At 39.1% G+C, this 26,554-nt stretch overlaps 1 protein-coding gene across 1 annotated transcript in view; it reads left to right on the forward strand.

The window, feature by feature from the left end:
- The window catches only part of PIP4P2 (phosphatidylinositol-4,5-bisphosphate 4-phosphatase 2), a 71,874-nt gene that overhangs the window by 39,573 nt on the left and 5,747 nt on the right, over window positions 1-26,554 (forward strand). The window contains 3 exon segments of the mRNA NM_001040594.2: window positions 1,962-2,068; window positions 3,561-3,684; window positions 14,387-14,439. Of these exon segments, the coding sequence (NP_001035684.1) occupies window positions 1,962-2,068; window positions 3,561-3,684; window positions 14,387-14,439 (284 nt within the window).

The raw sequence follows: 26,554 nt of genomic DNA on the forward strand, positions 1-26,554 counted from the left end.
ATTCAGCTTATACATCTTTGGCAAGTATGCCACAGGAGTGGTGTTCTGTTCCTCTCTCTGCACTATAGCTTATTTACTTTAACAAGCTTACATCCTTGTAATGAAAGGAGTGTTTTCTTTAGTGTTACTTAGTCTAGCTTTTAAATTTACTGTGAAGAAATACTTGCATTAAGAGCTATAATAAGTCTCAAATTTGTGATAAGCTCCTCTTTCCCTACTATTCTTCTTGAGCTTGCTTTCCTCAGACATGTGCAGAAACCCTTGGCCAGGCAGATAGATGATCCTGTCTTGTGAACTTCAAATGGAAAACAATTCCAGGCCAATACAAACTAATTTTGAAACATGCCCTTCATAATTCAATCTCTGTGGTCCCCCAGATTTTATAGAGTGTTTCCAAATACTTGAGCTGTTTAAAATCACTTATGATTCATCGCTAATTATTAGAGAAATACACATCAAAGCTACAATGAGTTCACACCTGTCAGAATGGCCATTATTAAAAAGACTACAAGTAATAATTGCTGGAGAGGGTGTGGAGAAAAAGGGACCCTCATGCACTGTTTGGAGAAGGCAATGGCCACACACTCCAGTACTCTTGCCTGGAAAATCCCATGGACAGAGGAGCCTGGTAGGCTGCAGTCCATGGGGTCGCGAAGAGTCGAACACGACTGAGCAACTTCATTTTCACTTTTCACTTTCATGCATTGGAGAAGGAAATGGCAACCCACTCCGGTGTTCTTGCCTGGAGAATCCCAGGGATGTCGGAGCCTGGTGGGCTGCCGTCTATAGGGTCGCACAGAGTCGGACACGACTGAAGCAACTTAGCAGCAGCAGCATGCGCTGTTAGTGGGAATGGAAACTGGTGCAGCCACTATGGAAAAGAGTGTGGCAGGTTCCTCAAAAAAACTAAAATCAGAGTTGCCATATGATCAAGCAGTTCTACTCTTGGGCGTATATCTAGTCATATATCTAAACTGGAAAGGTAGAATAGCAGCACTGTTTACCATAGCCAAGACATGGAAACAGCCTAAACGTCCACTGATGGATGGATGGATACAGAAGAGGTGAGATATACATATGTCTAGACCTAGAGATTACCATACTAAGAGAAGTAAGTCAGAAAGACAAAGGCAAACACCATCTGATGCCATTTACAAGTGGCAAGTCTAAGACATGATACAGAAACAGACTCACAGACATGGAGGACAGACTTGCGCTTGTCAAAGGGCAGGGGGTTGGAAGGGAAGGACTGGGAGGTTGGGACTAGCAGATGCGAACTCTTAGACCCAGCAGGGGTCCCCAGTGTCCCCAGCCCCTGGGCCACGGACTGGTGCTGGTCTGTGGCCTGTCAGGAACTGGGCCACGCTGCAGGAGGTGAGTTCGGCAGAGTGAGCAAAGCTCCCTCTATATTTGCAGCTGCTCCCCATCGCTCACATTATTGCCTGAATTCCACCTCTTGTCAGATCAGCAGCAGGACAATGAATGTAATACACCTGAAACATCTGGCACCGCACCCTCCCCCCCAGGCTATGGAAAAATTGTCTTCCACAAAACGAGCCCCTGGTACCAAAAAGGATGTGGACCGCTGGTATATATGATGGGTACACAAGGCACTACTGTATAGCACCAGGGACTATATTCACTATTCTGTCAGCAAACCATGATGGAAGAGAATGTGAAACATTCCATCAACAAACCATGATGGAAGAGAATATGAAAAAGAATATGTATGTGTATGACCAAGTCACTTTGCTGTACAGTGGAAGTTAACACAATGTTGTGAATCAACTATATTTCAATGAAATAAATCATTTATGATGCAATTTTCCTTAATTTGTACTTTGGTAGCACTATGTGCAGCTTTAGATTTTTAGGATTCATTTCCTCTTTATACACAAGCAAGCTTTGGCAATCTGTACTTCAGTTAATTCGCTTCGTTTGTATTTTCTTCTCTTATCTAGCCAATCAAAAATCCCCCAGCAGGGAAGAAATACGTTAGATGCCCTTGTAATTGTCTCCTCATTTGTAAGGACACATCACGGCGAATAGGATGTCCAAGACCCAATTGGTAAGACATAAAGATTCATCTATTCATTCATTTGTTCATTTGACAAGTCCTTATTAAAGATTCATTATGTGGCAGGGTTTGTTCTAAACAGTCTTTATCCTCAAAGTAATTATAAGACCTTCAGTATTTTTTCTTTGTTAAAGGAGTGATACTGCTTAGTTTGAAATTAATGGTTACAAGTATTCATAAACCAATATTCTTGAATGAACAATTCAAGTTATCTTGATGTTATATAACTATTTAATGCACTGTAATAAATCAGTGACTCATTATATTTAACTAAAAATAACTGATTAGTTTATCTTTGAACCTTTGACATATTTCATCTTGATTTGGAAGTGTTTTAGTAATCATTGTGCACTTTACCACATGTTAATACACTAGTCTTTGCTAAGTATGAGTGAGTGAGTGAGTGAAGTTGCTCAGTCGTGTCCGACTCTTTGCTATCCCATGGACTGTAGCCCACCACAATCCTCCGTCCATGGGATTTTCCAGGCAAGGATACTGGAGTGGGTTGCCATTTCCTTCTCCAGGAGATCTTCCTGACCCAGGGATTGAACCCAGGTCTCCCGCATTGTAGGCAGACGCTTTACCGTCTGAGCCACCAGGGAAGTTCTTGTTAAGTATAATCTACTTAAATAAATTCTATAGTTATTTGCCCCTGCCAAATGCCATATGTAGTGCCCAAACAGGAGTATATCAAAACCTTAACTGTACTTTTTCCCTGTGATTTCTGTCATTTTTAATGTTAGTCAGTTGAAACCCTATGTAATGGTAGCGGGGGAAACAGAAAGGAAAGGAGCCTACCATTTTCTTTTCTGTCCAACTCTTATTAAATACATATTAAGGAGTACTGGCCTACCCAGAAAAATTTTGTTTGACTCAGCACTTTGGTATCTTCATGGCTCACATATAAATGTTAATTTAGAATATTTTAACTTCTTTAGTCTTTTATCAAACTCAGGTTGTCTTCCTAGATAGGATAAGATAAGGTAAGATGAGGAATGATAAGATTTGAAATTATATGGAGCAGTTAAATGGTTCCTAAGGGCTTCCCTGGTGGCTCAGAGGTTAAAGTGTCTGCCTGCAATGCGGGAGACCCAGGTTCAATCCCTGGGTCGGGAAGATCCCCTGGAGAAGAAAATGGCAACCCACTCCAGTACTCTTGCCTGGAGAATCCCATGGAGGGAGGAGCCTGGTAGGCTACAGTCCATGGGGTCGCAAAGACTGGACGCAACTGAGTGACTTCACTATACTCACTCACTAAGGTGATTTGATTAGGTCCAATTCCATCTTATTTTGTTACTTTTAAAATATTGACTATTGCTATTTTCTATGATTTTGGCCCTAAAAGCTGAAACTTAATTCACTTAATTTATAAAGCAAGAGTATCTTATTTTCAATGCTGTATCACATGTTTGGGCCGTATATTATAGGTTTTGCCCTCTCTCCATTTGTGGGATAATGAGGTTTTCCCTTTCTCTTTCCACAGTAGACGCATAATTAACCTTGGCCCAGTAATGCTTGTTTCTGAAGAGCAGCCCGCTCAACCTGCATTGCCCGTGCAACCAGAAGGTACAAGGGTCGTGTGTGGGCACTGTGGAAACACATTCCTGGTATGTAACAAGACATCTGTCAGAGACATCAGTCTGTTCAATGTAGGTCATGATCACACAGATTTGACCACTGCTTGTAGTCTTATAGTTTGGTCCAAGTGCAAATTGACCAACAGATTAAAATAAAGCCTTTTTTTAAAGAAAGATAGTTAATCAGAACTGCAGTTAATAATATACTGCATTATTTGTAAATTACATATAAGGTGCATCCTCTGACTCATTCATTTGCAAAAAGGGCCTCTCTGGATAGGCCAATAATAAACAAGCACCTTGTCCTCTAGGCAGAGCAACTTGGGTATCTTGGCTTAGTGAGCAATTGAACCTACCTCCTACCCTCACCTCCTTAGTAGAGCACAAAACGTACAGCCTCATGCAATGGCCTTGCTTGATTCTAGATTCAAGAAATATTCTTATTACAATTTATCAAAATTTTTCTGATTTTTAAATATGAGACTTGGAGTTAAGGGAATAAACTCAGTTCATTTCAGTTCAGTCTCTGAGTCCAGCTGTTTGCAACCCCATGGACTGCAGCACGCCAGGCTTCCCTGTCCATCACCAACACCCAGAGCTTGCTCAAACTCATGTCCATTGAGTCAGTGATGCCATCCAACCATCTCATCCTCTGTCATCCCCTTCTCCTCCTGCCTTCAATCTTTCCCAGAATCAAGGTCTTTTCAAATGAGTCAGTTCTTCACATTGGGTGGCCAAAGTATTGGAGTTTCAGCTTCAGCATCAGTCCCTCCAATGAGTATTCAGCACTGATTTCCTTTAGGATTGACTGGTTGGATCTCCTTGCAGTCCAAGGGACTCTCAAGAGTCTTCTCCAACACCACAGTTCAAAAGCATCAATTCTTCAGAACTCAGCCTTCTTTATGATCCAACTCTCACCTCCGTACATGAGTACTGGAATAACCATAGCTTTGACAATACGGACCTTTATTGGTAAAGTAATGTCTCTGCTTTTTAATATGCTATTGAACTTTCTCATAGCTTTTCTTCCAAGGAGCAAGTGTCTTTTAATTTCATGGCTGCACTTACCATCTTCAGTGATTTTGGAGCCCAAAAAAATAAAGTCTGACACTGTTTCCACTGTTTCCCTATCTATTTCCCATGAAGTGATGGGACTGGGTGCCGTGATCTTCGTTTTCTGAATGCTGAGCTTTAAGCCAACTTTTTCACTCTCCTCTTTCACTTTCATCAAGAGGCTTTTCAGTTCCTCTTCACTTTCTGCCATAAGGGTGGTGTCATCTGCATATCTGAGGTTATTGATATTTCTCCCGGCAATCTTGAGTCCAGCTTGTGTTTCTTCCAGTCCGGTGATTCTCATGATGTACTCTGCATGTAAGTTAAATAAGCAGGGTAACAATATACAGCCTTGACATACTCCTTTTCCTATTTGGAACCAGTCTGTTGTTCCGTGTCCAGTTCTAACTGTTGCTTCCTGACCTGCATACAAATTTCTCAAGAGGCAGATCAGGTGTTCTGGTATTCCCATCTCTTTCAGAATTGTCCACAGTTTATTGTGATCTACACAGTCAAAGGCTTTGGCATAGTCAATAAAGCAGAAATAGATGTTTTTCTGGAACTTTCTTGCTTTTTCCATGATCCAGTGGATGTTGACAATTTGATCTCTGGTTCATCTGCCTTTTCTATAACCAGCTTGAACATCAGGAAGTTCACAGTTCACATATTGCTGAAGCCTGGCTTGGAGAATTTTGAGCATTCCTTTACTAGCATGTGAGATGAGTGCAATTGTGCAGTAGTTTGAGCATTCTTTGGCATTGCCTTTCTTTGGGATTGGAATGAAAACTGACCTTTTCCAGTCCTGTGGCCACTGTTGAATTTCCCAAATTTGCTGTCATATTGAGTGCAGCACTTTCACAGCATCATCTTTTAGGATTTGAAATAGCTCAACTGGAATTCCATCACCTCCACTAGCTTTGTTCTTAGTGATGCTTTCTAAAGCCCACTTGACTTCACATTCCAGGATGTCTGGCTGTAGGTCAGTGATCACACCATCGTGATTATCTGGGTCGTGAAGATCTTTTTTGTACAGTTCTTCTGTGTATTCTTGCCACCTCTTCTTAATATCTTCTGCTTCTGTTAGGTCCCTACCATTTCTGTCCTTTATCGAGCCCATCTTTGCAAACCACATTATAAGTGAGCTGACTTCAGTTGTTCAAAAATAAATATTGAGTGTGTACCAGACACTGGGTTACATGCTTGGGAAACAGGAAAGTGCAGTTCCTGCCCTCATGGGATTTTCCAATAATAGCAGGAGAAAGACAGTTAAAACAAGAATTATGTGCTGGAAAATCCCATGAACGGAGGAGCCTGGTGGGCTGCAGTCCATGGGGTCGCCAGGAGTCAGACACGACTGAGCAACTTCACTTTCACTTTTCACTTTCATGCATTGGAGAAGGACATGGCAACCCACTCCAGTGTTCTTGTCTGGAGAATCCCAGGGACGTCGGAGCCTGGTGGGCTTCCATCTATGGGGTCGCACAGAGTCAGACATGACTGAAGCAACTTAGCATCAGCAGCACCAGCAGCATTTAGGCTGCAGCAGGGAAATACAGAATGTTCTTAGTGTATATATAGAAGCATCTAGGCTAGCTGAAGTGACATTATCCTAAGAGTAATGGAAAGCTAAAACAGAGATTTATAATTAAAATGTATTTGTGGATGTTATGTATATAATTTATTGCATATGGGCAAGTCTGAAGAGACATAAGATATTTAGGCTTTATTATTCAGAAAAATGATGACAGTGGTTATGAATAGCATAAAGAATTTGAGAGAGAATTGGCCAAACTGATATTAGGATAGATAAGGGTATGAGGAAAAAATAAAATTAAAAACAGCTGTTATAAAGCTTTATATTTAATTTTTGGAATCATCTAGAAATGAATTCTAGAGAATGATCTAAGTCAAGAGGTTAAATAGATATATGTGACATAACTTTATACATTTATGCGTAAAAAATTTGGGGTTTAAATATTTTCCCCTTGGAAGAAAATCACTAAGTTTTATGTAAGCCAGAAATGAACTTGTAACTTACTTAACATTCAGTGCAAGCATGTGAATCTTATTAGCATAGTAATTATGATTTTAAAATTTTATGTCTTTGGCAGGAACGGGTGTTTTGTATTAACACCCATGGTATTTAAAGATGATTTCAAAATTCCCAGAAAACAAAGTTTTTGGTGATACTTCTAGGGTGGCTATTACCTTTGAGAGTCTCAGACTAATGATGGATGCTGAGGGTTACAAAGAATAAGCCCTCCATTCTCACTTGAGAACATCACCTCATCATTATTATTATTATGCCAATCCAAGTAATCTTAGATTCTCCGTGTTAGTCTTTGTCCTTCAGACTTTTAACTAATAGGAAAATTCATCTACTTATTCCATACCTTGTTTCAGCCTTGGTTTACAAGGCCCATAAGCAACTGAGACAAGTTACAAAGTCCAGTAGCTTTGAAAATTAAAACATGCAAAATCAAGAAGATGAAAAATAGGGCAGAAATATGATGAAGTCATATATAAGAATATAAGTATGCATAATATTCAGTCCTGTGCAGTTGTTAAAATTTGACTGAATTTTAACAGTGAGCCTTCTATGGTTAATAAAAAGAAGAAAACATGATCTATTACAAGATATTTGTGATGTTTTCTGAAAACTTCACAGCTTTTACTGGAATACTGAGACCTAAGACAAAATCATTCCCATGGGTTAAAATTATAATGGACTGTGTCCTCAATGATATTTTTCATTTATAACAAATAATACAATGTAATATAATATCACTGCCATAATGCTAAAATTGTATTTACTAGAAATTCACACTATTCACAGTATTCATTTAACAGCCTGTCTGGAACCGTGGATAGTGTTGAGAAAAGCTAAATTTGTATTTTCCAAAGCATATTCATTAGAATGCTCATTTTACAGGATAATAATAAGTATTATGTGAGTAAAGAGTTCCAAGATTATAAGGAATTGCTAGGATAAAAAAATTAAGCAGAATTTTTATAGGTATATTCTTTAGCACTTTTAGTATATAATGTGTTAAAATAATAATAATTAAATATTAATGTTAAACTATTAAATAATTATTACAATTAAAATAATTAAACTTAATTTCTTATAAATGATTAAATAATATTCAGATCCAAGAGGAAGCTTTATGTAGTATGTATAAACATTTTAAGATGTCGAAACAGTTTTGAGGGGATTGTCTAACCAGACTAATGTTTTGGGGGACTTTGTTTAGAAAGTATTTTTCCAGAAGAATAAAAGTGTTACAGACTGGTTCTACATGAACATAAAGAGGTTTCTTAAGACAATTAAACAGCAGAGAGTTTAATTGCGTCTGTGTGGGCTAGGTGTTTTCCGTTACTGATGGAAGGCAGGTCCACGTGCTGGGTACGGTTGGCATTTCCCAGAAAATCTAACACAACCTATCATACATACCTGAATCATAGATGATAGTTCAAACTTTGCCCTGAAGTGGGCCAGTATAGTACCTTCAGACAGGTTTCGATTTTCTTCACTTGTTCATAGGGTTCTATAGTTCGGTTGCTCAGCAGAGTGACAGCAGTGAACACACTTTAAAGTAATGACATGTGTGTGTGCTCAGTCGCTCAGTTGGCCTGACTCTTTGTGACCCCATGGACTGAAGCCTCCCAGGCGCCTCTGTCCATGGAGTTATCCAGGCCAGAATACTGGAATGGGTTGCCTTTTCCTGCTCCAGGGGGTCTTTCCAACCCAGAGATCAAATGACCCCAGTTGTGTGTTGAACCCATTAGAAAATAAAATCTAGTAGGGTACTATCAGCTGACTAGTTTTTAGTAGTATAATTTTCTTATGTGCCTCCTATGATCAATTTAAAAATATACCTTGGTGAATCTAAGTTATCTATTATATATTATAGAATGGTTAGAAATAAGCCAAACATTGGAAGACCTCTACTAAAAACAATTGGGTTTTAGAGAAGTTGCTTTTAACCTTTCTGATAGAAAATAATTTTCATAATAGCCAAAATGTGGAAACAATGCAAATGCCCACAATGGATGAATGGATAAAAAGGATGTGGGGCTTCCCAGGTGGCGTTAGTGGTAAAGAACCTGCCTGCCAGTGTAGGAGATGCAAGAGATGTGAGTTCGATCCCTGGGTCTGGAAGATCCCCTGGAGTAGGAAATGGCAAACCCTCCCCAGTATTCTTGCCTGGAAAATTCCATGGACAGAGGAGCCTGGTGGGCTACAGTCCCTGGGGCCGCAGAGAGTTGGACATGACTGAGTGACTGAGCGCAAACAAAAATACACAGTGGAATATTATTCAGCCACAGGAAATGATTTGGAGAAGGGCATGGCAACCCACTCCAGTATCCTTGCCTGGAGAATCCCATGGACAGAGGATCCTGGCGGGCTGTAGTCCATGGGATCACAGAGTCCGATACTACTGAGCAACTAACACTACTCCTACAAGGAATCAGGGTATTCTGCCATTTATGACAACACAGAGGACCTTGAGCACATTTGCTAAAAAAGGTAAGTCAGACAGAGAAAGAGAAGTGCTGCATGATATCCCTTAATTATAGAGTGGAAAAAAATTGAACCTGTAAAAATAGGAAAATTGTAGGTACCAGAAGATATCAGAACATGGGAGGTGGGGGATAAGACTCATGGTACAAACTTGTAACAATTAGTAAATAAGTCATGGAGATCTAAATAAAACACAGCATAATGAATATTGTTGTTGTAGTTCGGGGCTCAGTTGTATCCAACTCTGCAACCCCATGGAGTGCAGCATGCTAGGCTTCCCTGTCCTTCACTATCTCCTGGAGTTTATAATGAATATAGACAGTAATATTGTATTATAATTATGTAATGTGATAAATGTCACTACAGTGACAACCATGTTACAAGATATAAATGTATCAAAGTAGTAGACTGTACACCTTAAATTTACACAATGTTACCTATCAAATTTATCCAATTAAAAACAGGAAAAATCAGATATTTTTTTCTATTGACACTTCAAGGTTTGGCAATAAAATTTTAAGAGTGCAGAGGCTGCATTTTAGATAAGAGAACAGTGGTAAATCCTTTCAAAAGGACAGGTATTTGCATTCATTCAAATAGATTATGACAAAGTTATTTCTAATAATACATGTTTTTCTAGTCTTAGTTTGCTACATTTAAAAGAATTCTTATAGATAACAACAAAACCAGATATGCTAAGTTGCTCCCTGTATGTTACTAATTATACAACTGAGTCTTAGTTGTCAGTTGTAATCAAATTTATCATGCATCAGTTCAGTTCTGTTCAGTTCAGTCGCTCAGTCGTGTCCGACTCTTTGCGACCCCATGAACTGCAGCATGCCAGGCCTCCTAGTCCATCACCAACTCCCGGAGTTCACCCAAACCCATGTCCATCAAGTCGGTGATGCCATCCAGCCATCTCATCCTCTGTTGTCCCCTTTTCCTCCTGCCCCCAGTCCCTCCCAGCATCAGAGTCTTTTCCAATCAGTCAACTCTTTGCATGAGGTGGCCAAAGTACTGGAGTTTCAGCTTTAGCATCATTCCTTCCAAAGAACACCCAGGACTGATCTCCTTTAGAATGGACTGATTGGATCTCCTTGCAGTCCATGGGACTCTCAAGAGTCTTCTGCAACACCACAGTTCAAAAGCATCATGCATAATCTGTGCTGAAATGATAAAACCTGACTAATCTCCTGTAGGTTGGTCATCTAAAAATTCTAGAATTTCTTTGCCAATGTATTAGCCTTCAAACTTGGATTTTGAGTTCAGTTCAGTCCCTCAGTCATGTGTGACTGTGACCCCATGGACTGCAGCACACCAGGCCTCTCTTCCATCACCAATTCCCAGAGTTTACTCAAACTCATGTCCATCGAGTTGATGATGCCATCCAACCATCTTATCCTCTGTTGTCCCTTTCTCCTCCCATCTTTAATCTTTCCCAGCATCAGGGTCTTTTCAAATGAGTCAGTTCTTTGGATCAGGTGGCCAAAGTATTGGAGTTTCAGCTTCAGCTTTCAGCTTTAAGGGGTTTCATAATTGCTTCCTCGGCCACTTTGCTTCTTTTAACAAAGAAAAACTTAAATTTGTTATTTATAAATAACATTTGCAATGACATTACAAGTTCAACAAGGGTTTCCCTTGTGGCTCATCTGTTTAATAATCCGCTTGCAATGCGGGAGACCTGGGTTTGATCCCTGGGTTGGGAAAATCACCTAGAGAAGGGAAAGGCTACCCACTCCAGTATTCAGGCCTAGAGAATTTCTTGAACTATATAGTCCATGGAATTGCAAAGAGTCGGACATGACTGAGTGACTTGCACTCTCACTACAAGTTCAACAACTATCTTATAACTAATTACAAATACAGAAAAGTAATTAGTAAGATTTCTGTATTCTTCACTTCTTAATGTTCTATGCCAATTTCTGTAGATATCTATGTAAGTCTCTGTTTAGTGCATTAATTTTAGCATTTTTACTATTAATAATAAGCTTTGAAATAAATTCATTACAAAATAAGTAGCGAAAGAAACAGTTAATGGTGCTTGAAAGAACTGTAGCCTTGGTTTAGCTTTCTCAAATATTGAAAAATAATCACTGTGAAAAGAGTGAACATTCATGTAAAGTTTCATTTCTAGTTTGTTTACCTTGGGTCTGTATATTCCTACTGTGATTGAGAGAGACTATTTCAAGGTTACATAACTTTCAGAAAGTTTGAAATTAAAATGACTAAAAAGAAGTCCAAACTCAGATTTGTCTTTTTAAAAGTTAATCATTAAAAAATTAAAAAGAAAAAAATCATGTATCAGATATTTTCTGAACATTATCTTCTATTGTGTGGAAAACATTTGAATATGCATGACTTATTGAAGCCCCACTATACCTAAAACTTGAGAGTTATGAAGAAAAAAGGAGTGACCCAGAATAATTAACAAAAATTAATATTAATGAAAGAAAGGTTATGTTGGTGATAAAACTGTTAATGTACTTGAAGGAATTCTATAAAGGAAGTGTACACTTTACAAGAAGATATATAGAAAAGCAAATGATGGGAGGCAAAAGCATTGCAGACAGATTCTTTACCAGATGAGCCACAAGGGAAACCCTTGTTGAACTTGTAATGTCATTGCAAATGTTATTTATAAATAACAAATTTAAGTTTTTCTTTGTTAAAAGAAGCAAAGTGGCTGAGGAAATACATTTTTTTGTGGTGAAGAGTTACTTTTTTTATTATTTTTTAATTGGAGGATAATTTCTTTACAATGCTGCGTTGGTTTCTACCATACAACAATGAAAATCACTCAGAACTATATGTATATCAGTTCAGTTCAGTTCAGTTCAGTCGCTCAGTCATGTATGACTCTGCAACCCTATTAATTGCAGCACACCAGGCCTCCCTGTCCATCACCAACTCCTGGAGTTCACTCAAACTCACGTCCATCGGGTCAGTGATGCCATCCAGCCATCTCATCCTCTGTCATCTCCTTCTCCTCCTGCCCCGAATCCCTCTCAGCATCAGAGGACTTTTCCAATAAGTCAACTCTTCGCATGAGGTGGCCAAAGTATTGGAGTTTCAGCTTTAGCATCAGTCCTTCCAAAGAACACCCAGGACTGATCTCCTTTAGAATGGACTGGTTGGATCTCCTTGCAGTCCAAGGGACTCTCAAGAGTCTTCTCCAACCCATAGTTCAAAAGCATCAATTCTTTGGTGCTCAGCTTTCTTCACAGTCCAACTCTCACATCCATACATGACCACTGGAAAAACCATAGCCTTGACTAGATGGACCTTTGTTGGCAAAGTAATGTCTCTACTTTTGAGTATACATATATATATGTATATATATATGTGAAGTAAAGTGAAGTCACTCAGTCATGTCCAACTCTTTGCAACCCCATGGACTGTAGCCCACCAGGCTCCTCCCTCCACGGGATTCTCCAGGCAAGAGTACTGGAGTGGGTTGCCATTTCCTTCTCCAGGGGATCTTCCCGACCCAGGGATGGAACCTGGGTCTCCCACATTCCAGGAAGACGCTTTAACCTCTGAGCCCCTGGCAATTTGGCCATATATATATATATGTATATATACTTATACATACATATATCCTTCCCCTCTTGACTGCCATCCTACCATCCCCCCATGCTATGTAGCATCTTCCCACTAGCTAGCTATTTTGCACATGGTAGTGTATATATGTCAGTGCTATTAATACTTATTTTAAACTTATATTGCACATCTTTTCAAACACTTTAACCTACTTTTAATACCAGTAAGCTGTTTCAAGCATCTGAATAACAGTACTGTGGGGAAGGTAGCCCACATTACTGCCTATATTACAGGGAAGATATAGGTAATAAAGTCGAAGCTATGATTTTTCCAGTAGTCATGTATGGAGATGAGAGTTGAAGCATAAAGAAGGCTGAGCACCAAAGAATTGATGCTTTTGAACTGTGGTGCTGGAGTAGACTCTCAAGAGTCCTTGGACTGCAAGGAGATCCAACCAGTCAATCCTAAAGGAAATCAGTCCTGAGTGTTCATTGGAAGGACTGATGCTGAAACTGAAGCGCTAATACTTTGGCCACCTGATATGAAGAACTGACTCATTGGAAAAGACCCAGATGCTGGGAAAAATTAAAGGCAGGAGCAAAAGAGGGCAACACAGGATGAGATAGTTGGAGGGCATCATCGACTCAATGGACGTGAGTTTGAGCAAACTCAAGGAGATAATGAAGGACAGGGAAGCCTGGCATGCTGCAGTCCATGGGATCACAACGACTGACTGAACAACAACAACACAGGGAAGAAAACTGAAAGAAAGTTGTTTATAGGAGTGTATTTTTTTACATAGAATAAGCAACTATAAGCTGAAAGCAGTTTCCTCGAATTAGTTCTCAGTTCAGCTCAGTCGCGTCCGACTCTTTGTGACCCCATGGACTGCAGCATGCCAGGCCTCCCTGTCCCTCACCAACTCCCGGGGTTTACTCAAACCCATGTCCATCGAGTCGGTGATGCCATCCAACCATCTCATCCTCTGTCGTCCCCTTTTTCTCCTGCCTTCACTCTTTCCCAGCATCAGGGTCTTTTCAAATAAGTCCGTTCTTCACATCAGGTGGCCACTTCACTCTTTCCCAGCATCAGGGTCTTTTCAAATAAGTCCGTTCTTCACATCAGGTGGCCACTGGTTCTACTTGTATCTAATTTGTTTTATTTATTTACCTTGTGGATTTTCTTCATAAATAGAATAATTGTATTTTAGTATTGACTCAATATCCATGTATTTTAAAAAGCTAGGCATTAATATTCGGAGAAGAAACAACTTTGGAGATACATGACATATGTTTTTATTTTCTGGCAGTGGACTGAGACATAGAGCTGAATAAAATGACCCAATTATGACATGACATTCAGTTTTCATTGTAAAGCAAACCGAGATTGCGTCAGAAAACTGGGGAACCTTGGGAACTGTTTCGGAGGGGAAGTGTAACCTTTATTTTAAGGGAGGGGGACATGAGCTGGAGGGGGAAAGCTCATATAAACATGAAAAGGTTGATGGCTTCTGTCGTGATCCCTGAGAACATTTGAACTAAAAGAAACAGCTTATCAGATTGGATAGTTTTCAGTTGTTTTTCTTGTCAACCTCTCTTCTCATTTATTTTACAGTGGATGGAATTGAGGTTCAACACTCTGGCAAAATGCCCACACTGCAAAAAAATGTAAGTTCTGTACCACTGGCAATACTACTGGGAAATATTTGAGAACAATTTAAACAGTTCAGAATTTTCACTAAAGTCAATTTCGATTTTAAGATATAGTTCAGAATGTATGCATGGTTAACATGTTTATGATTTTCAAAACTAAAAAAAAAATACATCTTTGAACTGATTAATATATTCCATTTTGCAATTAAAATGATTGGACTTAACCTGTTCTCTAAAGGTAAAGCAATTTCTAAGAAGGTGGACATTACAAAAACTAACAGTAACCTAGTAAGGATTTTCAAATGTTCTAAGTAGTTATAATTTGTTTTAAATAATCTAAAATTTATATTTTTAAAAGTGGGCTGTAATCTAGGAGAAAGCCAGATTTCGGGGAGTTAATAATTAGGTCATTGGATGGCAACATTTTTATAATTATTTATCTCTCTTAACTGTTCAATTTCTCTGTGTTCCTAAATGGTGTACCTAGGAAAAAATAATAAAAGGCAATATAAAAGTGGGAAAAAGTAGAAGGTATTTTGATCATTTTATGCCATCTGTGTTGAGAGTCCCCAAGTAACCCTAAGGGTTTTTGACATTTTAGGAGAACTAGTAGGAATTAGTATACAGTTTACTCACAGCTTTATGGTGAACGTATGCAAAGTAAGATCAGCGAAAGAAAAAAGGCACTTGCGGCAACATCTGGAGGAAACCAGGAGCAAGCTTTCAAGAGTCCTCTCCCAGTGGAGTCACACAGGCTTTATTCCTCCATCAGTAAACTGTTACAAAACATGTGAAATGTTTTGGGGGACTTCCCCCTTGGCTCAGCAGTAAAGAATCTGCCTGCAATGCAGGAGATGTGGGTTGTATCCGTGGGTCAGGAAGATCCCCTGAGGAGGAAATGGTAACCCATCCAGTGTTCTTGCCTGGAAAATTCCATGGATAGAAGAGCCTAGTGGACTGCATACAGTCTATGAAGTCTTTTAGAGTCGGGCATGCCTAAGCATACACGCACGTGAAATGTTTTTGACAAGAGAAGCTTATTGGAGACTCAGTGTCCAAGGTATAATTTGAGCTGGTCACATAGGCACCTGTTGCATACCACATACCACAATTCCGTACTCCCAGAAGGAAAGCGGGTATTCGACATAAACCATAGTTTGCTTTGCACAAGCAATTTAGGCATAGCAAACCACTCATCAGCAAGGGAATAGTTAGAACTATTTTGAAATCTAAGTTCCCAGGAGTCAGCCAGCTTGTCTAAGAATAGCAATCTTAGGCCAGCTATATTAACTGTTTTCTGCATAACATCTATTTTGATAATAAAATTTCAATTCAAAAATTACTGTTTTCCACTTACATGTGTGGAAAGTAAGCAAAGGAAATTAAACTGGAATGTTTTGGTAATTCAATATTTAAACTGAAAAGTATGAACTCATAGTTAAATTTTTGTGATCCTTTGAATGAAGTAAATACTGTATCTATTTTGAGAGTAAAGTAATTCTAAGAATGGTTTATAGGAGGGAAGAATTTTTAAATGTCTGAGAAGTAGAACATATGTAACGAGATATCTCCTTTTATTTGCGCTTGCTATGATTCCAGCTAAATATAATCCTATGAGAATAACTTTACAGCATATTTCTAGCTTCAAAGGAACAGATATTCCCTTTTTTATTTATTTCTGAAATTAATCATCTGAATGTTTAACTTAGCTGAATCTGAGACAAGTCTGCACATGGTGAAGCAAAGTGGATAACCTCAGATAAGTGCACAGAAAATGGATACTTCAGGGACATACCAAACACATGTGTGTGAATATGTGTGTGAATAATCCGTATTTCTGTATGTTACCTATATTTTCCCAAAAATGAAGACAATTAAATTGCATCCTCACCAGAAGGATTAAATTGGATTTTAAAAAATCTTTTAGAAAATAAAAAACAGAGACTTCTTGTGATTAGCAGATTGTGTGCTAAGCATGGTGATCATTCCTTTGTATGTACATATATTATTTGTAGTCTTTACAGGTCCTGGGTAGCAGGAATTATTATCCTCATTTTATAAATGAGGAGCTGTTAGAAAGGATAATGATTTTGCTCAAGTGATTTGCTTGGTTGGTTTATTTTAGAACAATGGCAATATTTTGCTAATAAGAAAGAAGTATTGAATGTTTAGATATTCTAAAAGAAGGCTGTGTTTTAGTGTAAGAAGAATTCGTATCTCTTTCTTAAGGAACAATTTGCCTAGAAATTCACTTGAAATAAATCAGCTTAAATGTCATTCTTAGAGGAATGTGTATAGAATTGGAATCACATGCTGAACACAAGAGGACTTAGGACATTCATTACTTATTTGAGGAAAGATCATGTTATCACATGAACACTCACGGGTCGTATATAGATTTCTTTTCTCTTTGAATATTTTTCTTAACAAAATGATGAGTCATCTATTGAAGTTAGATTCTGAGATTTTTATTTTTTAAACTCAAATAGCAAATATCCTAAAATTATTTGTTTGTTATAGAAATTACTAAATCATTGCTATGGAACTAACATTATTTTTCTATCTCACAAGTTGGGGGAGTACCTTCCCCCAGGGCTCCAGAGACCAAGAAACAGTTTTTAATCTCACTGTTTCTTATTCACACAATCACTGAGGCTATAACAGCTAATGGTGAGGTTTCTCTTTCGATGAGGCAACTTGTGGCTAATGCTGGACAGGGGTTGTAGTCCTAGCATTCTGAAATGACAACCTGAACCATTTTTCCATGAAAATGTTTTGATGGATTTACAATTAGTGACATGATGACTTAATCCATGATAATTATCAATGAATATCATTTCTTCTACATCACTGAGGTACTTTTGTGTGGATCTCTTTCTACCATTTTAAACAAGAGCAATTTAAAACTTCTTATTCTCATAAGCTGGGGCTTCCCTGGTGCCTCAGTGGTAAAGAACCTGCCTCCTAGTGCAGGAGACGGGTTCGATTCCTGATCAGAAATATCCCCTGGAGAAGGAAATGGCAACTCACTCCAGTATTCTTGCCTGGGAAATCCCAGGGATGAAGGAGCCTGGCAGGCTACAGTCTGCAGGATTTCAAAGGGCTCAGAGATGACTTAGCAACTAAACAACAGCAATAAATTCTCATAAATTATCATTTTACTTTTCTGGTTAGTGCTTTCTTTTATAATTACTCATTAATTCAACAGTCCTGTGCTGGGTACTAGCTGCTCAAAATAAAGATATAATCTTGCCTTTAAGGAACTTTATCTTATGGATATGTGGAAGAGAACAGACAATTACAATAAAGTTGTACGATAAAGTGCTTTGGAAGGTTATACCTAGCATGTTCTGCTCTGAAGAGATCCTAATCCAGACTGGAGGGAAAGGGAATATGAAAGGAAGCTTCCAGGAAAGAGGGATATTAAAGGTGACTGGTGATGCAATATACTTAAGTGAAGAAAGGGAAGAAGCTACAACCCAGAATACTCTACCCAGCAAGACTCTAGTTCAGATTTGACAGAGAAGTCAAAAGCTTTCCAGGCAAGCAGAAGTTAAGAGAATTCAGCACCATTGAACCAGCTTTACAACAAGTGCTAAAGCAGTTTTTCAAGGCAGGAAACACAAGAGAAGGGAAAGACCTATAAAAAATAAACCCAAAACAATTAAGAAAATTGTAATAGAATCATACACACTGATAACTAACTTAAATGTAAATGGATTACATGCACTAACCAAGGGCTTCCCCAGTGGCTCAGTGGAAAAGAATCCGCCTGCAACGCAGGAGCCATGGGAGTCACTGGTTCGATCCCTGGGTCGGGAAGATCCCCTGGAGGAGAACATGGCAACCCACTCCAGTATTCTTGCCTGGAGAATCTCCATGGACAGAGGAGCCTGGCGGGCTACAGTCCATAGGGTCACAAAGAGTCGGACACGACTGAAGCGACTTAGCATGCACGCACTAACCAAAAGACCTAGACTGGCTGGGTAGATGAAAATGTACATGTATGCACTTCCACTCACCACATCACTCTACTTAACCCCCCAAATCGTATATAAATATTTTAAAAATTTATTTATTTTAATTGGAGGACAATTACTTGACAACATTGTGGTGTTTTTGCCCTCCTTCATCATGAATCAGCCTCAGGTATACATGTGTCCCCCGACCCTGAACTCTGCTTGCAGCTCCCTCTCCACCCCGTCCCTCTGGGTTGCCCCAGAGCACCAGTTTTGGGTGCCCTGCTTCCTGCATCGAACTTGCACTGGCCATCTGTTTTACATATGGTAATGTACACGTGTCAGTGCTATTGGGTTAATCATGTTTCCATTATGGCTTGCAACTGTAATTATCTTTTTTTGTTGTTTGGCTATTGATTGTGAAAATGGATAAATATCTTTTACTATAGTGATTGCTGCTAAGTCGCTTCAGCAACTCTGTGCAACACCATAGACGGCAGCCCACCAGGCTCCCCCATCCCTGGGATTCTCCAGGCAAGAACACTGGAGTGGGTTGCCATTTCCTTCTCCAATGCATGCAAGTGAAAAGTGACAGTGAAGTCTCTCTGTCATGCCCGACTCTTAGCGACCCCATGGACTGCAGCCCACCAGGCCCCTCAGTCCATGGGATTTTCCAGGCAAGAGGACTGGAGTGGGTTGCCATTGCCTTCTCCGATAGTGATTATGTAACTATTATTCATTTTAATATGTTGAACTAAATGATGGAATTATATATCACTATATATGTATCTAATTATGCTTATAATTATATATCACAGAAAATAATAGAATTATATATCACTAACACTATCATTTAGTATAAAAATCTATAATCACTCTTTAAAATCCAGATGTACATTATAATTATCTTGGAATTTTCTGAAAAATACAAAAGCCCAGGTATTGTTACTTTTTCGAAAACTCCAGATGAGATTATAATGAGCAAACTAGCTGGCATATTGAGTGCAGCACTTTAACAGCATCATCTTTTAAGATTTGAGATAGCTCCTCTGGTATTTCATCTCCTCCACTAGCTTTGTTCATAGTGATGCTTTTGGAAGGCCTACTTGACTTCACATTCCAGGATATCTGGCTTTGGCTGAGTGATCACACCATCATGGTTATCTGGGTCATTAAGACCTTTTTTATACAGTTCTTCTATGTATTCTTCTTAAATCTCTCTGTTTCTGTTAGGTCCATACAGTTTCTGTCTTTTATTGTGCCCTTCTTTGCATGAAATGTTCCCTTGGTATCTCTAATTTTCTTGAAGAGGTCTGTAGTCTTTCCCATTCTGTTGTTTTTTTGTTTCTTTGCATTGCTCCCTTAAGAAGGCTTTCTTATCTCTCCTTGTTCTTCTTTGGAACTCAGCATTCAGATGGGCATATCTTTCCTTTTCTCCTTCGCGTTTCGCTTCTCTTCTTTTCTCATTATTTGTAAGGCCTTCTCAGACAGCCGTTTTGCCTGTTGCATTTCTTTTTCCTGGGGTGGTTCTGATCACAGCCTCCTGTACCATGTTGTGAACCTCCGTCCACAGTTCTTCGGGCACTCTGTCTGTCAGAGTGAATCTCTGGAATCTGTTTGTCACTTTCACTGTATAATCATAAGGGGTTTGATTTAGGTTATACTTGAATGGCCTAGTGGTTTTCCCTACTTTCTTCACTTTGTCTGAATTTTGCAATAAGGAGTTCATGATCTGAGCCACAGTCAGCTCCTGGTCTTGTTTTTCCTGACTGTAGAGCGTCTCCATCTTTGGCTGCAAAGAATATAATATAATCAATCTGATTTCAGTACTGACACACAAATGAATATAAATAAAATAGGAAATATGAATATCAGTGGATTGTATTACTGTTAATACATTGGTTATATATATATAAATGTTACCATTGGGGAAACTGGTTAGAGAACAAATGATATCTCTCTGAATTGTTTCTTTTAATGGCTTTTGAGTCGACATTTGTCTAAAACAAAAAAAATTAATTAACCCAAACAATAAGCAGGCAGGTTTTTAAAAACACAATGAAACTTCTAGAAATTAAAAGTTATAGAAGTGAAAATACGGTAGAACAAGCTAAACAGCAGATCGGATTAATTTGACAGATGAAGCTGTGGATTGGAAGACAGAATCAAGTAAATTACCTAGAATCCATCAGAGAGAAATATAAAAATAAAATTAAAAGGAATATATGTAAGAACATCTGATATATTTCTAATTTAGGAGGAAAAACTAGAGAATGGGATAGAGGTATTGTGAAGAGATAATCCCTAAGGATTTTCAGAGATATGATAGATATGCTCCCGTAGATTCAAAAAGCACAATGAAACCCAATAAATAAATGAGTTATAGTGAAATTGCAGACAACTAAGATAAATAGAAGATATTAAAAGCAGAGACAGAAAAGGCAGATTTTTAGTGTGAAAAAGATAGCAGTTCTGGCAGCAAGCCTCTCAATAGCAACAAGGGAAGCCAAAAAGTTTAAAAATACTTCAAAGTTCTAAGAGAAATCAACTGTCAAACTGTTGTAGACCTATCTAAACCATCACAGGCTAATGAAGTTTAAAAAAAGATATTGGCAAATGTAGAACTAACCAACTAGTCAGAACTATCTTCCCAACCCAGGGATCGAACCCAGGTCTCCCACGTTGTAGGCAGATTCCCACCAGCAGTAAAAACCAAAACAGAGTGGTTACCATTCTGAAACCCTCACTAAAGAGACTGATGAAAGATGAAGTTAGGGGAAATATCCCTGAAGAAATTTCTGCACTCCACGAGTAAAGAAAGTATGAACCAGTAAATGCTAAACATTCGTCAGAAGCACTGACTGTAAAATAGCAAACACAGCAACAATGGGACTTCCCGGGAGGTCCAGTGGTTAAGAGTCCACCTGCCGGTGCAGGGGACACAGGTTTCATCCCTGATCTGGGAACGAAGATCCCACGTGAGTGAGTGAGTGAGTGAAGTCGCTTAGTCGTGTCGACTCTTTGCGACCCTATGGTCTGTAGCCCGCCAGGCTCCTCTGTCCATGGGATTTTCCAGGCAAGGATACTGGAGTGGGTTGCCATTTCCTTCTCCACATGCCGGGAGGCAAGTAAGTCCCAGCGCTAACGGTACTGAGCCTGTGCTCTGGAGGCCGTGAGCCCCAGCGACTGAGCGCACGCCCGGCATATGCTGAAGCCCACACGCCCGAGAGACTGTCCTCCAGCACAGGGAAAGCCAGGCAGTGAGAAGTCTGCACAGCACAGCCAGAGCATAGATCCGGCTCACTGCGACTAGAGAGCCTGTGCGCAGCAGCGAAGACCTAGCGCAGCCAAAATGAATAAATTAAAAAAAAAACAATAACAGGGGCTTCCCTGGTGGCTCAGTGGGAGAGAATCCATCTGTCAGTTGCAGGATACGTGGGTTTGATTCCTGGTCGGGGAGAATCCCACCTGCCCTGGAGCAAAGAAGCCCATGCGCTGTAAGGACTGAGGCCCACATGCCCAGGAGCCCTGCTCTGTAACAGGCCAGGCCCCCACAGTGAGAAGCCTGCACCCTACAACTGGAGAGTGGCCCCTGCTTGCCACAACCGGAGAAAAACCCACACAGCAACAAACACCCAGAGCAGCCTAAATAAATAAATAAATAATAAAAGTTTTCATTTTTGTTTAATAAATTTAATTTATTAATTTAATAATTTTATTTAATAGATTTAATTTATTAATTCAATAAATGTAAATTATTTGTTTAATAAAAATAGATAAATAATAAAATTATGAGAAAACAATAACAGAAATACTGTTAATGCTAACAAAATTGGAGAAACAAAAATAGAATTGAACTGACACATTGAAGAACAAAAACACGTAACATGGGAGTGGAGTATTTGGAGTTAAAGCTTCCTAAGATCCTTGCATTTGTTGGAAAGATAGATTTTTCAAATGATTATAATTTTTAAAAGGTATCCATATTAAAAATTAAGTTCCACTGTTAATTAAATAGAAATATACATCATTATGCCAGCAAATTTGGAAAACTCAGCAGTGGCCACAGGACTGGAAAAGGTCCGTTTTCATTCCAATCCCAAAGAAAGGCAATGCTAAAGAATGCTCAAACTACCGCACAATTGCACTCATCTCACATGCTAGTAAAGGAATGCTCAAAATTTTCCAAGCCAGGCTTCAGTAATACATGAACTGTGAACTTCCAGATGTTCAAGCTGGTTTTAGAAAAGGAAAGAGGAACCAGAGATCAAATTGCCAACATCCGCTGGATCATCGAAAAGCAAGAGAGTTTCAGAAAAACATCTATTTCTGCTTTATTGGCTATGCCAAAACCTTTGACTGGGTGGATCACAATAAATTGTGGAAAATTCTGAAAGAGATGGGCATACCAGACCACCTGACCTGCTTCTTGAGAAACCCGTATGCAGGTCAGGAAGCAACAGTTAGAACTGGACATGGAACAACAGACTGGTTCCAAATAGGAAAAGGAGTACGTCAAGGCTGTATATTGTCACCCTGCTTATTTAACTTATATGCAGAGTACATCATGAGAAACACTGGGCTGGAGGAAGCACAAGCTGAAATCAAGATTGCTGGGAGAAGTATCAATAACCTCAGATATGCAGATGACACCACCCTTATGGCAGAAAGTGAAGAGGAACTAAAAGCCTCTTGATGAAAGTGAAAGAGGAGAGTGAAAAATTTGGCTTAAAGCTCAACATTCAGAAAACTAAGATCATGGCATCTGGTCCCATCACTTCATAGGAAATAGATGGGGAAACAGTGTCAGACTTTATTTTGGGGGGCTTCAGAATCACTGCAGATGGTGATTGCAGCCATGAAATTAAAAGATGCTTACTCCTTGGAAGGAAAGTTATGACCAACCTAGATAGCATATTAAAAAGCAGAGACATTACTTTGTCAACAAAAGTCCATCTAGTCAAGGCTATGGTTTTTCCAGTGGTCATGTGTGGATGTGAGAATTGGACTGTGAAGAAAGCTGAGCGCCGAAGAATTGATGCTTTTGAACTGTGGTGTTGGAGAAGCATCTTGAGAGTCCCTTGGACTGCAAGGAGATCCAACCAGTCCATCCTAAAGGAGATCAGTCCTGGGTGTTCACTGGAAGGACTGATGCTAAAGCTGAAACTCCAATACTTTGGCCACCTCATGTGAAGAGTTGATTCATTGGAAAAGACCCTGATGCTGGGAGAGATTGGGGGTAGGAGGAGAAGGGGACGACAGAGGATGAGATGGCTGGATGGCATCACTGACTCAATGGACATGAGTTTGAGTAAACTCCGGGAGTTAGTGATGGACAGTGAGGCCTGGCGTGCTGCAATTCATGGGGTCGCAAACAGTCAGACACAGCTGAGCAAGTGAACTGAACTGAACTGATACATCTTTAAAATTCAAAATAGTAGGCAGCAAATGAAATAGGAGCATCAGCTGCTGCTGGTAAGTCGGTCCAGTCGTGTCCGACTCTGTGCAACCCCATAGACAGCAGCCCACCAGGCTCTCCCGTCCCTGGGATTCTCCAGGCAAGAACACTGGCATGGGTTGCCATTTCCTTCTCCAATGCATGAAATTGAAAAGTGAAAGTGAAATCGCTCAGTCATGTCCGACTCTTAGTGACCCCATGGACTGCAGCCCACCAGGCTCCTCTGTCCATGGGATTTTCCAGCCAAGAGGACTGGAGTGGGGTGCCATTGCCTTCTCTGAAGAGCGTCAGAGTCAATCCAAAAGAAATCTAGAAAAGGGGATGGGAGGGTAAAGAAAACAGAGTATAAAACCAAAATAAGAAGAAATAATCAACGTATATTAGTTGTCAGAATATATATAAACTTAATAAAACTTGTGAGGAATTGTCAGGCTAGATTTAAGTACATCTATATTCAATTTGAAGATGAAACACATAAAATATGAGAACATAGAATAAAAGTAAAAGGTGAAACCGTGAAACACTAACCGAAAGGAAAGGTATACCAGGCAAACACTAACCAACAGTAAAATAGCAATAGTAATACCAGGTAAAATAGCAGAGACTGCTGTTCTTTTCTTCCTTGCAGTGGAACTGTCAGTCTTAACGGCTGCTCAGCTAGAGACTCCACTTCCTAACCTCTCTTGCAGATAGATGGTTGTGACCATGTGTTTGTGTTGAGGACCATGGAATATGAACACAAGTGATGAATACATCTTCCTGGGACTCTATTTAAAGACAAAACCTGCTTGTCCTGCTTTTTACTCCCTTCTTCCAGTTGCTTGGAGAAGGCAACTGCAACAGGATGTTTGTTACCATATTGAGTGAGGGGCAGTCATGGAACAGAACGGTTACCAGCCCTTGGGTGTACATTCACCTTTGAATTCTTATATGCAAGAGAAATAAAGCTGCTGTTTTATAGATTTCTCTGTTATAGCATTTTAGCATATACCTTAATTATCTCATATGCTTTAGGGTATTATTGTCATTATGGTCACTTCATTGGAAATATAAATTCCAAACTTGTGTGCAATAAGTAATCTAACTTTGATACATATAAAATAAAAATGAATAATTATAAGAACTGTGCTCTTGACAATCAACATAAATGCTGTCAACTAAAAAAAAGGCACAGTGTGAGAGTTCAGAGTTAAGTTTTATCAGGGATAGATACTGCTCCAGAGAGGTAGGGAGGAAGGTCAGTATATGTGTGATTTTGGTGAAGGGGGAGTACGTGCAATCAAGCACCGATTTTTGCAGAAGATTGCTACTGGTCTTATGAAGTCATTAGTTGCTACTAGTGACTCTTACTACCGCTAGTAGACATAAGAAGAGTAGACATTAGTGCTTTTCTAGAAATGAGGAGCTGCAAGAATTGGGCTCATAAAATCTTCTCCTGAAAAGATTTATCTGAAGACCCGGTCTGCCAGATTTTCTCAGAGAACAGTGTCTCATTCCGGAACTCCACCCTGAACTCCTTTCAGGGAGTGTTGAAGGTCAGTAAGCTGCAGCAGCTCATGATTTAATCCTTGTAGAGGTCGCTGGCAAGTGCCAATTTGTAACTGGTGATGCAAAAAGCAAAATTGTAATACTTTTAGAAGAAAAGGTAGAAAAATATTTTTATGACGGAAGTAGAAAAGAATTTCCTAAAAAAGTACAAACCTTAAAGGAAAAGATTGGTAGTTTTGACTATATTAGAAGTACTTTGTATTACATTGGTATCACTAGTAAATACTCATATCAAAATATGTTATTAAAGATGAATTTGTAAAAACAGACTATAAGAAGATACGTATGGGGACTTCCCTGGCAGTCGAGTGGCTAAGACTTTGCCTTCCAGTGCAGGGGCTGTGGCTTCAATCACAGGTCAGGGAGCTGAGACCTCACGTGCCTCGTGGCCAAAAAAACAAAACGCAAAACAGAAGCACTGTTGTAACAGATTCAATAAAAACTTTAAAAATAGTCCATATTAAAAAAATCCTTTAAAAAAAGAGATATGTGTGGTATATATAGCTGTGTGGAATAGTATGCAGATTATATAAATATCATCTATGAATTATCTAAATACAGCCCAAGACAAAGAGACAATAGATATGAACAAGCAATTAATAGAAAAAATCAGTAGTCAACCTGCATATGAGAAGATGTCCAACCTCACTACAAATTAGTTCTATATTAATACAGAATAAATCCACAATGAAATACCATTCACATTCATGAAATTCTCAAACCTGAGAACATTACCAAGTTTTGAACTGTTAATGAGGATATAGGTAGAACTATGAAAGTTTTCATATAGTGTTGGTGAGATATAAATTTGGCATTTGTTAAAATTAAAGATATGTCTAACGTACAACCCAGCGATTCTATTCCTAGGTATATGTTTGATAAATTCCTGCATATTTACGTAAGGAAACATTTAGAGTGTATTTGAAACAGTCTTGTTATAATAGCAAAAAAAAAAATTTTTTTAAGTCCCTGACTGTCCATCAACAAGAAGAATGAGCAAGCTCTGTGTGTGTGTGTGTGTGTGTGTGTGTATAATGGAAGATAGTTGTGGAAATGAATGAAGTAAATTTCTGCATGTGAATATGGAAAAGTCATGTAGAGTATCAAGGGGAATAAAAACAAGTCACAGAAGCAAACAGTTTAATACATGTATCTGTAAAAAGTT

The sequence above is a fragment of the Bos taurus genome, chromosome 14 (genome assembly GCF_002263795.3).
Source record: "Bos taurus isolate L1 Dominette 01449 registration number 42190680 breed Hereford chromosome 14, ARS-UCD2.0, whole genome shotgun sequence".
NCBI classification, from domain to species: Eukaryota; Metazoa; Chordata; class Mammalia; order Artiodactyla; family Bovidae; genus Bos; species Bos taurus.